The sequence below is a fragment of the Pipistrellus hanaki genome (genome assembly GCF_964339955.1).
Source record: "Pipistrellus hanaki genome assembly, chromosome: 1".
NCBI lineage: Eukaryota > Metazoa > Chordata > Mammalia > Chiroptera > Vespertilionidae > Pipistrellus > Pipistrellus hanaki.
Window position 1 is genome coordinate 69,764,976 of NC_140503.1, and position 13,937 is coordinate 69,778,912.

General features: G+C 40.0%; 3 protein-coding genes across 3 annotated transcripts; all 3 read left to right on the forward strand.

The window, feature by feature from the left end:
* Positions 1–1,940: 1,940 nt before the first annotated feature.
* LOC311610677 (olfactory receptor 11H6-like) lies at positions 1,941–2,882 on the forward strand (the record flags this gene model as incomplete). Its single annotated transcript, XM_084862196.1, has 1 exon — positions 1,941–2,882. One exon carries the CDS (start codon positions 1,941–1,943, stop codon positions 2,880–2,882), a length of 942 nt encoding a protein of 313 aa, XP_084718322.1.
* A 5,310-nt stretch (positions 2,883–8,192) lies between these two features.
* Positions 8,193–9,172, forward strand: LOC311610916 (ras-related protein Rap-1b-like). The gene has a single exon (XM_084862495.1). It carries the CDS (start codon positions 8,217–8,219, stop codon positions 8,769–8,771), a length of 555 nt encoding a protein of 184 aa, XP_084718621.1. The 5' UTR covers positions 8,193–8,216; the 3' UTR covers positions 8,772–9,172.
* A 3,264-nt stretch (positions 9,173–12,436) lies between these two features.
* On the forward strand, positions 12,437–13,387 carry LOC311610999 (olfactory receptor 11G2-like; the record flags this gene model as incomplete). The annotated part of the gene is made up of 1 exon (XM_084862670.1): positions 12,437–13,387. The coding sequence occupies exon 1, from the start codon at positions 12,449–12,451 to the stop codon at positions 13,385–13,387; it is 939 nt and encodes a 312-aa protein (XP_084718796.1). The 5' UTR covers positions 12,437–12,448.
* Between the last annotated feature and the right edge of the window lie 550 nt (positions 13,388–13,937).

Genomic DNA, 13,937 nt, shown 5'->3' on the forward strand with positions numbered 1-13,937 from the left:
GTTTTTTGTTTTTTTTTTAATGAATAGTTTTTAATAATTTAAATTTCTGTAGCATTTTATAATTTGTAAACTGCTTTTGTACATATCATTTTATGCAATTTTCATGCCATCCTTGCTATGGAGGTATTATTATTTTTTTAAAATATATTTTTACTTTTATTGATTTTAGAAAGGAAGGTAGAGGGAGAGAGATAGAAATAGTGATGAGAGAGAATCATTGATCACCTGCCTTCTTCTTCTTTTTTTTAATATATTTTATTGATTTTTTTACAGAGAGGAAGAGAGAGGGACAGAGAGTTAGAAACATCGATGAGAGAGAATCATCAACCAGCTGCCTCCTGCACACCCCCTACTGGGGATGTGCCCGCAACCAATGTACATGCCCTTGACCAGAATCGAACCCGGGACCCTTCAGTCCGCAGGCCGATGCTCTATCCACTGAGCTAAACCAGTGTTGGCTGGAGGTATTATTATTATTCATATTTTACAGAGCAAGTAACATAGTCTCAGAGCTTAAGTCTTTCTCCAAGGAAATGCTCCTCAAGATCTATAATCCCAAAGCTATGCTCAACTATGCCAGTGGACTCCAAACCTGAGCTGGAGCCAAAAATCTACATCTTTCAAAGGTTCCTCCACAAAATTCTGATAATATCAAAGTCTGGAGCCAATGTACCACACCATCCTACAAAGAGAGAAATATATAAAAGCCTAAGCAACAGAACAACCAAATGACCAAATAACCAGTCAACCAATTGCTGGGATGCACACTGACCACGAGGGGGCAGACGTTCAACACAGGAGCTGCCCCCAGTGGTCAGTGCACTCCCACAGCAGGAGCGCCACTCAGCTGGCTGACAGGTGCCAACCACAGGCTGGTGACCCTCTTCCGCCTCTGCAGCAGTGCTACCAAGTGGCAGCAGCAGGTGCAGTGGGGCTGGGATGAGCGGGAGTGACACAGCATCTAACCTGGGCTTGGGCTCCTCCCTGGCCACCTGCTGCTTTATGCACATCCCTTGGGGGGTGTTGGACTACCGATTTTCGGCCCAATATTCGGCCTGTCCTGTAGGGACCGGGCCTCTAGTATATTAATAATGGCCTATAAATGGTCACTTAAAGTCATTCTGTAGTTATTTTCACTCCTGGCTATTGAGCTTCATGCTCCCTCCTTCATGTCACTTACCTGATATTACTGTTTTGTTCTGTATATTTCTCAGTTCTGGTTGTTTTAGGATTGAATTGCCCATGTTAGAGTTTACATCTCATTTTTAAAACGTATCTTTATTGTTGAAAGTATTACAGATATCCTCCTTTCCACCCCCCCCCCTTCATTTTACATCTCAATTTAGCTTTAGCCAGCCACTTATCTGTATTGTATAGACCACATGTGTCAAACACAAGGCCCGAGGGCCAAATCCAGCCCACCAGGCCTTGCAATGTGGCCCGCACTGCGCTGTCATCACTGCACTCTGCTGTCAGTTTATGACATTGTCAGTTTATGACTGTTCAGTAAACCATTCGGCCCGCGATTTAGGCTGGATTTTAGATTTTGGCCCCTTCTCTGATTGAGTTCGACACCCCTAGTATAGACCAACGTTCTTCAGAGTTGGGTGTACTAGGAAACCCAATGAAGGATGCAGAAAGGAAATATCTGAATGCCTACTTTTATTTTAATTCTAAGAAAGTCTTTTTCAAAATATTTACCAATACTTATTACAGTGATTGGTAGTAGTTTGTATACAGTTTAAAAGCAAATAGTCACATATAAGAGAGTGTACTCAACAACTGTATTGTTGGGGTGCCCAGTCAGAAACAGAAACCACCGGTCTAGGCCACTTCCTCTATGAGCAGGAAAATGTGCTCGCTCTCCTGGGGAAAAATCAGGAGGCAAAATTCTCTTTGTATATGTAATTTCTGTTGTAATCCTCACAGGATGGAAGAAAATGACCACAGAGCCCAGTAACATTTCTCACACTGTGAGTGAGTTCATTCTCCTGGGCTTCCCTTGCCGCTGGGAAATACAGATCCTCCTCTTTTCCATATTCTTCGTGACTTACATCCTGACCCTCTTTGGAAACATGGCCATCGTGTGTGCAGTGCGCTGGGACCACCGGCTCCACACCCCGATGTACATTCTGCTAGCTAACTTCTCCTTCCTGGAGATTTGCTATGTCAACTCGGACGTGCCCAACATGCTGGCCAACTTCCTTTCCAAGACCAAAACCATCTCCTTTGCGTGCTGCCTGCTCCAGTTGTACTTCTTCTTCTCACTGGGCACTACCGAATGCTTATTTCTCTCCATCATGGCCTACGACCGGTTCCTGGCCATCTGCCGCCCACTGCACTACCCCACCGTCATGACCATTAAGTTCTGCAGCAGCCTGGTTGTTTTCTGCTGGGTGTATGGTTTCCTCTGGTTTCTGATTCCGGTGATCCTCGTCACACAGCTACCATTTTGTGGCCAGAATGTGATTGATGACTTTCTGTGTGACCTGGGTCCTCTGCTGGCCCTGGCTTCAACCTGTGCCCCAATTCCAGGGACTGTTCTTCTGTGTGGCACCATGAGCTCCCTCCTCATATTTGCCACCTTTTTCTACATTGTTGGCTCCTATACCCTGGTGCTGAGGGCCGTACTCCAGGTCCCCTCGGTTGCTGGCCGGAAGAAGGCCTTCTCCACCTGCTCCTCACACCTGGCTGTTGTGTTTTTATTCTATGGTTCTGTGATGATGACGTATGTAAGCCCAGGGGCAGGACAAGCAGAGAGCATGCAGAAGTTCACAACTTTGTTCTACTCAGTTTTGACCCCTTTCTTCAACCCCATGATCTACAGCCTTCGGAATAAAGAAATGAAGGATGCCTTCAAGAAAGTTCTAAGAGGTTCCTAAAATTGGGTCTGCGACTTAGTGACTTATTCCCCAATGAATTAAAACTGTTAGCTTTCTGTCAGTGAACAGTTAAGAAACTGGAAAACAGGTGTGAACTTTTTGAAGGAGCCATTTCAAAATCTAAGTGCTAGGACACTAATGAAGTCTTTCCTTGGGCAGAATTAATTGACTCTCCCACAGCACATTACTTATACTTCTATTTAACATATCCTTCCTTCTTTCTTGAATTATAGTTAGCTGTTTACAAATCTGTCTCCACGTGCTTCCTCATCCTTATTAGACTGTGAATTTCTTAAGAGCAGAGACTATGCTTTATTAATTTCTATACTCTCAGAACCTAGCACAAAAATGTCAATAATTTTAATTTAAATAAAAATATATATACTATTCATAGTTCCTCACTAGACTATCATTCCTAAAATTTAGGACAATATATAAAGAAGCTATACAAATTCTGTAAGAACCTGTATTTTATATGTCCTATGGATGAAATGAAAAAAAAAAAAACTTTCCTAGAAAAATGTGAGATTGACCTGGATTGATTGGACCAGTCATTACATGATAATCCAATCAATGGAAAAGTCTCACCAAATGAAAATTAATGTCTAAGAAATTATCTGCTTCCTGCCCTTCACCAATCCCTTTTACCTGATAAGGTAGCCACTTTATTTCATTCTCTTATTACTAACCATACTTCCACTACTGCATATTTTAAAACATATTATGCAACCCTTATCACTGAAATATGGTTTGGGGATCATTTTGCCAGGCATCACTAGGAAATATTTATTTATTTATTTAATATATTTTATTGATTTTTTTACAGAGAGGAAGGGAGAGAGAGAGCTAGAAACGTCGATGAGAGAGAAACATCGACCAGCTGCCTCTTGCACACCCCCTACCAGGGATGTGCCTGCAACCAATGTACATGCCCTTGACCGGAATCGAACCTGGGACCTTTCAGTCTGCAGACCAATGCTCTACCACTGAGCCAAACCGGCTTCAGCTATTTATTTATTTATTATTGAAAACTATTTTTCAAATTTTATTTTTCAATTACAATTTACATTCAAAATTATTTTGTATTAGTTTCTGGTGTACAGCATAGTGGTTGGACAATCATATACTTTACAAAGCGATCCCACTGGGAGCTTTTAGAAGGTGGGATTTCAGGGCCCCATCTTAGGCCTATTTTCAGAATCTGTTTTCTATCTTCAGTAGATTATTATGCACATTACAGTTAGAAAGCCACTGATCTACAACAGGATGTCTACAAGGCTAATATGATGTTGATGTCCTCTAATGTTTTCTTCATTTCAGTTATTGCATTTAACATTTCTGATTGGTTCTTGTTTATGTTTTCTATATCATTGCTGAAATTCTCACTGAGTTCATCTATGCTTCTCCCAAGTTCATCGAGCATCCTCATAACCAGTGTTATGAACTCTTTATCTGACAGATTGCTTGTCTCTGTTTTATTTAGTTATTTTTCTAGATTTTTGTCTGGTCTTTCATGTGGGACATATTTCTCTGTCTCTTTATGTTGACTGTCTCTCTACATTTGTTTCTATGAATCAAACAAAAGAGTGACCTTGTATAGGAGCTACTCCTTTGTAGAATGTGGGTGCTGGGTATATCTTTGGTGGGCCAGCTGGAGCATGTGTGGGTCACAGGAGGCAAATCTTACCAGGGCCTGGAGTGGTAGCTAAAATGGAGAGGGGCCAACAGCACGCTGCACTGGGACCATCTTGGCAGGCCAATTGGAGTTGCAGGTGGAGTGGGCTCAGGCCTTAGGTAGTGCCACATCAGGACATGGAGCTAAAGATAGATTAGGTGTGACTTGTAGGAATTCCCAGAGGTAAGCCACTCGGACTATAGCTAAAGCTGATCTACACGAAGTCCAGGGGACAAGCCACACCTGGGCAGGAGCTGTATCTAGAACTACAGCTGAGGAAAGTCACATGGCTGGAAGCTAGAGCTACAGCAGGCTGCAGAGAGACCTGCTTCTGTGTCATTTCTCTCTATCATGTGCAGAAGCTGTTCATTTAACCCTCAGTAAACTAGATGTGTTCCTGGGAGGAGGTGAGTTCAGTATCTTCCTATCCCACCAGCTTGGACTGAAAGCCAAGCTAATTTTTAAATTCATGTGGGAATGCAAAGAACTTAGACTAGACAAAACAAAGTTGGAGGAGTAACACTATCTGATTTTTCAAAGCTTAAATAAAATTACAATGATCAAAACAATGTGGCATTGACAGCTTTTCCTCAAAAAATTAAAAATGGAGCTTCCATTTGATCCAGTAATCCCACTTCTAGGAATATATCCCAAGAAAACAGAAACACCACTCAGAAAGAACGTATGTACCCCTATGTTCATAGCAGCACTTACAATAGCTAAGATTTGGAAACAGCCTAAGTGCCCATCAGCAGATGAGTGGATTAGAAAACTGTGCTACAGCTACACAATGGAATATTATGCTGCTGGAAAAAAAAAGGAATTCTTACCATTTGCATCAGCATGGATGGAACTGGAAAGCATTATGTTAAGCAAAATAAGCCAATCAGAGAAAGATAAATATCACATGATCTCACTCATTTGTGGAATACAATGAACAACATAAATTGATGAACAAAGATAGAACCAGAGTCATAGAAGCATCAAACAGACTGCCCAACCTATGAAGGAAGGTAGAAGGTGAGGGAGTAAGAGATCAACCAAAGGACTTGTATGCATGCATATGAGCAAAACCAATGAACACAGACAATGGGGGGTGAGGCATGTGCTGGGGGGGTGGGGGCTGCTGGGGAGAGGTCAATAGGGAGGAAAGGAGATACATGTAATACTTTAAACAATAAAGAATTAAAAAATAAATAAAAATAAAATAGCAATCACTCGTTTTAGCCAAGAAGGGAGGATATTTGGTAGTGTATGGGTGGTACAGTAATCTTGCTTTTTCTGCGCTTAGACAAAATTACAAAGCAGTCTAATTTTGTCTCATTTTATCATGGTCCTAGCTCCATGGTCGGCAAACTGCGACTCATGAGCCACATGCTGCTCTTTGGCCCCTTGAGTGTGTCTCTTCCACAAAATATAATGGCCTGGGTGAGTCTATTTTGAAGAAGTGGTATTAGAAGAAGTTTGAGTTTAAAAATTTTGCCTCTCAAAAGAAATTTCAATCTTTGTACTGTTGATATTTGGCTCTGTTGACTAATGAGTTTGCCAACCACCGTCCTAGATGAACCTTGACTGAGATTTTACTTGTGATGTTATATCCAATACCAGAACAGCATGACCTATCTGAGAGTGGCAGCAGAGTTTGTAATAATTTTGAGGCCTAGTTGTGAATGTCAGGTCCATTATAAACATCTGGAGCTACTTTTATCCCCTTCAGGTTCGTAAAATTCTTCATTGACCACGTAGTCAGCACTTAGGGAAGTTAGAGATACGCTTTCTGGTGTGTTAATTTATATAACAATCCATTTTTTGCTAATATTTCATTCCACCTGGGAGAGGTTTAAAGCAAAGGCATTATTTAAACTTGAACAGAAAAAAGAAAAAAAAAAGATGGCTGCACAGGTAAACACCTAGCCGCAGCCACACACAACAATTTCAATAAAATATAAAATGGACATTACCCAGAACTACAGGAAAGTCAACTGACTGGAAATTCTACAACGAGAAGCAAGGAGAAAACCAGAAGGAAGAGCGGAGGAGCTGTAAAAGCCTAAGGTACAGAGATACGCGGCAAGCGCGAGGAGAGGATGGAGCTGGAGAGGAGGGAGGCTGAGTGCCTGGCTGGCGTTCCCTAGCAGGAAGGAGATAAAAGCTCCGACTGTGCTGGGCCCCAGTTCCGACTGCTCTGAACCCCAGTTCTAGGCCAGACCCCGGGGACCCAGGCTCAAAGAGAGGGAGCTGGGCTGTAAGGCGGAACCCCGGGGGAGCGGCGAAAGGAGGTTCCAGAGATGCGCACATTGCGTGCAGAGAAGAGACGGTTGGCTATGCCGTGGGATTGCCCTGGTGGGAAGGAGACAGGGCAGACTTCTCTGAACGCCACCTCCAACTCCACTTCCAACTGAACTGAACCCCAGTTCCAGGCTCATTGGGGGAGAGCCTAGACTGTTTGGTAGCAGGCGAAAATCGAGGGCACCTTTCTCTTAGAGGTGCTTGCAACAAATACTGAAGGACCCTGAGACTCAGGAGCCGCATAGGGCAGGGCTGACAGAAGCCAAAGCTGTAGGCTCCACCCTGAAACCCCGCCCCATCAGGGAAGCTGCGAAAATGCCAAAATGAAATAGATCACAAACGAAAGAAATGGAGGACAAAAAGCGACTGGATATAGAGTTCAAATCTACGCTTATAAGGATAAGGTTTTTCAAGAATTTCCTAGAAAAGATCAATAAGACCTATGAGGATATGAAAAGGGATCAACTAGAAATAATAAGGAATCAATGAGAAATGATAAGGGATCAACAAGAAATAAAGAATACACTGTCTGAAATTAAAAAAATATCATAAAGAGTCCTAAAAACAGAATGGAAGATCGCAAGAATCAAGTCAAAGATTTGGAACATAAAGAGCCAGAAGACACTCCTCCACAGAAGCAAGAAGGTAAGAGAATCCAGAAAGTTGAAGATAATGTAAGAAACCTCTGGGACAACTTCAAGCGAACCAACATCAGAATTATGGGGGTCCCAGAAGATGAGAGAGAGCAAGATATCAAAAACATACGGAAAGAAATAGTGACATAAAATTTCCCCCACCTGGTAAAAGAAATAGACTTACAAGTCCAGGAAGTGCACAGAACTCCAAACAAAAGGAATCCAAAGAGGACCACACCAAGACAAATCATAATTAAAATTCCAAGAGCAAAAGACAAAGAGAGAATATTAAAAGCAGCAAGAGCAAAGCAGGTAGTTACCTATAAAGGAGCACCTATACGATTGTCAGCTGATTTCTCAACAGAAACCATGCAGGCTAGACAGGAATGGCAAGAAATATTCAAGGTGATGAATAGTAAGAACTTACAGCCAAAGATAATCTATCCAGCAAAGCTATCACTCAGAATCGAAGGCCAGATAAAGAGCTTCACTAATAATAAAAAAAAAAAAAAAAAGCTAAAGGAGTTCATCACCACCAAACCAGAATTATATGAATTGCTGAAGGGGGTTCTTTCAGAAGAAAAAGTAAATAAAAATAAAAATTATGAACAACAAATACGTAACTATCAACAAGTGAACCTAAAAACCAAGGAAATTTTTTAAAAAATCTGATGAACAATATTAACTGGTGAATATAATAGAATCAGAGGTACTAGCTTTTGGCAGATTTGCACCATGCGTGAATATAAGCTAGTCATTCTTGGCTCAGGAGGTATTGGAAAATCTGCTCTGACTGTACAGTTTGTTCAAGGAATTTTTGTTGAAAAATATGATCCTACGATAGAAGATTCTTACAGAAAGCAAGTTGAAGTTGATGCACAACAGTGTATGCTTGAAAACTTGGATACTGCAGGAACGGAACAATTTACAGCAATGAGGGATTTGTACATGAAAAATGGACAAGGCTTTGCATTAGTTTATTCCATCACAGCACAATCCACATTTAATGATTTACAAGATCTGAGAGAACAGATTCTTCGAGTGAAAGACACTGATGATGTTCCAATGATTCTGGTTGGTAATAAGTGTGACCTGGAAGATGAAAGAGTTGTAGAAAAGGAACAGGGTCAAAATCTAGCAAGACAATGGAACAACTGTGCATTCTTAGAATCCTCTGCAAAATCAAAAATAAATGTTAATGAGATCTTTTATGACCTAGTGCGGCAAATTAACAGAAAAACTCCAGTGCCTGGGAAGGCCCGCAAAAAGTCATTGTGTCAGCTGCTTTAATATACTAAATGCATTGTAGCTCTGAGCCAGGTCTGAAGAACTGTTGCCCAATTCAACAGTGTCAGCATTCCAACTTTGTTAAACCTACCAACATCTTAAATGGACTTTCTGTGGTGGTACCCTTTAAGAGGCGGATGAAAGCTACTACATCAGTTTGCACATTCTAATCACTTTCCAGTATCACAAGAGAGATTTTTACTTATATAATAGCCCTAGTGTATGCATCTGGTAAAACCAGAAGCTACAATCCAGTATTACTGCTAAGAGACATTTTCATCCACCAATGTTGTACATGTATGAAAATGGTGTAGTGTATACTATAACACGCCCCATACTTTGTTTTGGAGAGTACAATAATGTAAGTCCTAAAAGCACCACTATTTTAGCATAATAAAAGAAAGTCCAAAAGGGGGGGGGGGAAGAAAAAAGAAAAGAAAAACAGAAATTAAGGCAGGCCCCAAGGGAAGTGAATAACAAGCATAGAGAAGTCTCTTGACACCATTCCTTGTAGGCAGCAGTAAAGGAATCCTCAAGGACCAGGAAGAACAGGGCTTATTTCCTGGCAGGCTGTGCTTATAACGCCTCCCTCCTTCAGCACACACAACCTAGGATCCTTATCAGAACCATTTCCCCTCTTTTCTCCACTCCAATTATTGCCAAGAAGACTATCTCTTCTCTCTATGAAAGCAAAAGAGAAATTTTTGAGAAGTTTCAGTTTAGAATTTCCTTTGCTGATCCAGGTAATAAGGTTATGTAGTGTTAAGAAGAGTAAAAAATATAATCTACTAGTCTTTACTGATAGTTCTCTTTGAATTTGCTATGGTCATAAACATATAACCAATATTTCTTAAGCATGGGTCAGGCAATTATCAAGGTACTTACACAGATACTTACCTCATTTAGTAATCTTTATAACAGCCCTTCAAAGAAGACATAATTATGCCCATTTTATAGCTTAGAAATCTGAGTATTAATTTCCTATAACTATTTTTTTTAACCTCTTGACTTTAAATTCAATGCTTTTCCTATTATATCCAGCTGCATACCAGTCATCCCAATCTTGAAAATTATCCTTACTCTTAAGTATTTTCCAGAAATAGATTTCCCAGGGTTACAGATGTGGCAGCCCCCACACAAACGAGATAAAGGAAAGAATTGAATTGTCATCAGATATCTCTGGACTGGCTGTGGAGAGAGGGCCAACAAATAAATATAGCAAGATTTCTACTGTACTGAACTTTGAGAATTAAATTATCAGGGAATGTCTTCCTCACAATGACATAATCTACCTCAACCTTTCTGGAGTTAACTAATTTAACAAGTAAACCATAAAAAGGTGATTATAGTTAATTGACTCTACTGGTGTGCGCAGCACCCTCTGCAGTCGATGAAAGATGATGACTTAACCAGCCTAAGGTGAGTAACAATACAGTCTGGTTAAATATATTAGATTGAGCATAAAATGGTGATGGCCATTCCTGTATTCTAAAATACCTCCCTGATTTCTTAAACAGCTTTGTAAGACTTTCTGACAGAGTTGTTCTGAGAGGGAACGGCTTTTCTCAAAAGTCTAACACTATCATTTGTTTTGGGTTGGGTTGGTTTTGTTTTGTCTTCATTTTTAAGGCACACTCTGCTGCTGAGTGGAAATGGAGGGTACAGCGGTAAACAGAGGCGAGGAGCTCTGTTAGGATGCTTCCGCAGAAGTCCAAGGAAGAAAGGATGATAATTTGAACTTGGGAGATGACAGTGAAGACAAAGCGAAGAGAATTGTATGTCATATTTTAGAAACAAAAGCATCTTGCTGGTGAGTTGGATGTGAGGGGTAAAAGAAAGGAAGATATGTAACATTAAAATAGACTAGAGCGGTAAAATAAGTCCTTGAACATTAACTAAACTATTCAAAGTGCTAAAAAAAATAAATAAAATAAATAAATAAATAAATAAATAAATAAATAAAAATTAAAAAATAAAAACTTTTTTTGAGATGATGGACAAAGTGATTATCACACAAAATAACCATTTAGAAACATCCTGCAGAATAATTTGATTAAAGATGCCCCAACCAGCCCTCACTGGTTTGGCTCAGTGAATAGAATGTCGGCGTGCAGACTGAAAGGTCCCAGAATCAATTCCGGTCAAGGAGACATGCCCAGGTTGCTGGTTTGATCCCCACTATGGACAATCCAGGAGGCAGCTAATCAATAATTCTCTCTCATTATTGATGTTTCTATTTCTCTCTCCCTTCCTCTTTGAAATCAATAAAAATATATTCTTTTAAGAAAGAAAGATGCCCAACCACAATTACTAACAAATTATTTTGACCTATTGAAGACTAAATTACTTTTTTCTGAGTTGGTGGTAAACCTATAGGCCTAAAAGGGACTTTTTTAACACTGTGGAATTTAAAGTCCATATGTGATCGTCACATGTTATAGAAAATTTTCTTTTGAGTCACTCCTACAATTCATTAGCAGTTGATGTATTCTTATGGCCCCAACATTCAAAAAATGAGGCATTTGGGAAAATGGTTACCTCAGAAAAGATCATATACTGAATATTTTCATCCTTAATGAGGCTAATGTAAAATAAAGAAAATATTTATTAAATATTTTATGTCTGGTTTAAGTTCACTTTCAAAAAAGATGACTATTTCTATCTGAAACTTAATCTCAGTCCATAGTCACATATCCTTAAAATGGAAAAAAGAGGAAAGGGCATTTAGAAAGTGTAAATTTGTGGTATAAGAACCAAAACCAGTTCATCTCACAGCTAAGCCACTAAAAGATCCAAGGCAATATAAGTTAATGCATAGACTAGCAGGATCATGGTAAATTTTATTGACCACATGAGTTACCCGTGTCATAGAAATATAAAATTCAAAACTAGATCTGGCTCAGAGAGGGAAGCTTTTGTACATATTTTATAAGTTCCAAAATATTATTCATTTTTCTGGTCCCCTGTCACACATTTTCTTGCTCTCCAAAAACAAACAAAAAAGTACATTATAGACAACTAGCTCTCCCTTGGTACCTTCTACCATTTATCCAGGGAGGTCTTACTGTTTTTGACTATTCCAAAGAGACCACTGGCAGACTCCTTGGATAGCTATGCCAATACTTGAAAATAACTTATTACTGATTAATTGATGTTATATTGGAGATAATGGAAAATAAGTTATTTTTCATGTTTCTATTTACAGATGCTATAGTAACCCAAACCAAGTCTAGATGCAGAATTATTTAACAAAGGTTGGGGTAGGGGTTTTTTTACTCAGAAAAACATAAAGTCATTATGCAAATATATAACCATCCAAAGTCATTCTGCCTTGAGGTGTTCCCAAGAAGTGATTAGGAGAGAGAGCAAAAAAATTTAAAGTTTTCTCTTCTTTACAAGTTTCCTGCTACATGTATCTTAACTTTAGATCCATAACATCAGGTTTTACAGTTTATATGGAATTTTCAGCATCATATTTCTGACCTAGACAATCAGAAATCTATTTCAGCAAGACCAGATTAGTACTAGTCTACTCTGGATAAACCAGGACAGTATTTCAAGTTTAGGAAAAAATAGTAACTATTCATACATAAATGTTTATTGCATTCCCCACAGTGGTGTCATGTATGTATATACAGTCATTCAATGATTTGACAATTTTTTTTACAGCTCACAAACCCATGAAAATTTTCAACAACTCCAGCACCATCACTGGCTTCATCCTCCTGGGCTTCCCTGGCCCCAGGGAGGGGCAGGTCCTCCTCTTTGTAATCTTCTTTGTTGTCTTCCTCCTGACCCTCATGGGCAATGGTTCAATCATCTGTGCTGTGCATTGGGATCAGAGACTCCACACCCCCATGTACATCCTGCTCGCCAACTTCTCTTTCCTGGAGATCTGGTATGTCACCTCCACCATCCCCAACATGTTAGCTAACTTTCTCTCTGACACCAAGGTCATCACCTTCTCTGGGTGCTTTCTCCAGTTCTATTTTTTCTTCTCCTTGGGTTCTACAGAATGCTTTTTCTTGGCTATTATGGCATTTGATCGATACCTTGCCATCTGCCAGCCTCTACACTACCCAACCATTATGACTGGACGTGTCTGTACCAATCTTGTGGTCAGCTGCTGGGTACTTGGTTTCCTCTGGTTCTTGATTCCTATCACAGTTATTTCCCAAATGTCCTTCTGTGGCTCCAGGGTCATTGACCACTTCCTGTGTGACCCAGGTCCTCTGTTGGCCCTCACCTGTACCAGACACCCTGCAATAGAGTTAACTAGCTCCACCTTAAGTTCTCTGCTCTTATTTATTCCCTTTATTTGTATCGTGGTGTCCTATTCTCTGGTTATACAAGCTGTGTTGAGGGTTCCCTCAGCAGCTGGACGAAGAAAGGCTTTCTCTACCTGTGGATCCCATCTGGCTGTGGTTTCTGTTTTCTATGGCTCCGTGATGGTCATGTATATAAGCCCAACATCAGAACATAAAGCTGGAATGCAGAAGATAACTACTTTACTTTATTCTATAGTTACTCCACTCATTAACCCGGTAATATATAGCTTGCGGAACAAAGATATGAAACATGCAATAAAGAAATTATTTGGGATAGAAACAGGGGCATGAATACATGAAACAGTCTGACAGCTGTCAGAGGGAAGGTTGGGAAGGCTGAATGAAAGAAGATGAAGGGATTAGACAAAGAACATACAACTCATAGACACAGACAGCAGTGAGGTGATGCAAGAGGGAAAGGGGGACTAGGAGGAAGAGGTAAAGGGGAGGAATGGAGATATCTATAATAGTGTCCATAATAAAAATAAAGAAAAAGAATTATTGGGGACATAAAAGTAAGAGTCTTGATTTAAAATATTTTGGGGGACATAATCTGTTTTTAATATCTTAATTAAAAAAGACTAACTGGCCCTAACCAGTTTAGCTCAGTGAATAGAGCATCGGCCTGTGAACTGAAAGGTCCTAGGTTCAATTCCAGTCAAGGGTATGTACCTTGGTTGAGGGCACATCCCCAGTAGGGGGTGTGCAGGAGGCAGCTGATCAATGTTTCTCTCTCATCAATGTTTCTAACTCTCTATCCCTCTCCCTTCCTCTCTGTAAAAAAAATCAGTAAAATATATTTTTAAATAAATAAATAAATAAGACTAACTGCCATCACTCA

Excerpts from the sequence above, each read along its gene's own strand:
- LOC311610916 (XM_084862495.1), top strand. The coding sequence starts at position 8,217 with ATGCGTGAATATAAGCTAGTCATTCTTGGCTCAGGAGGTATTGGAAAA.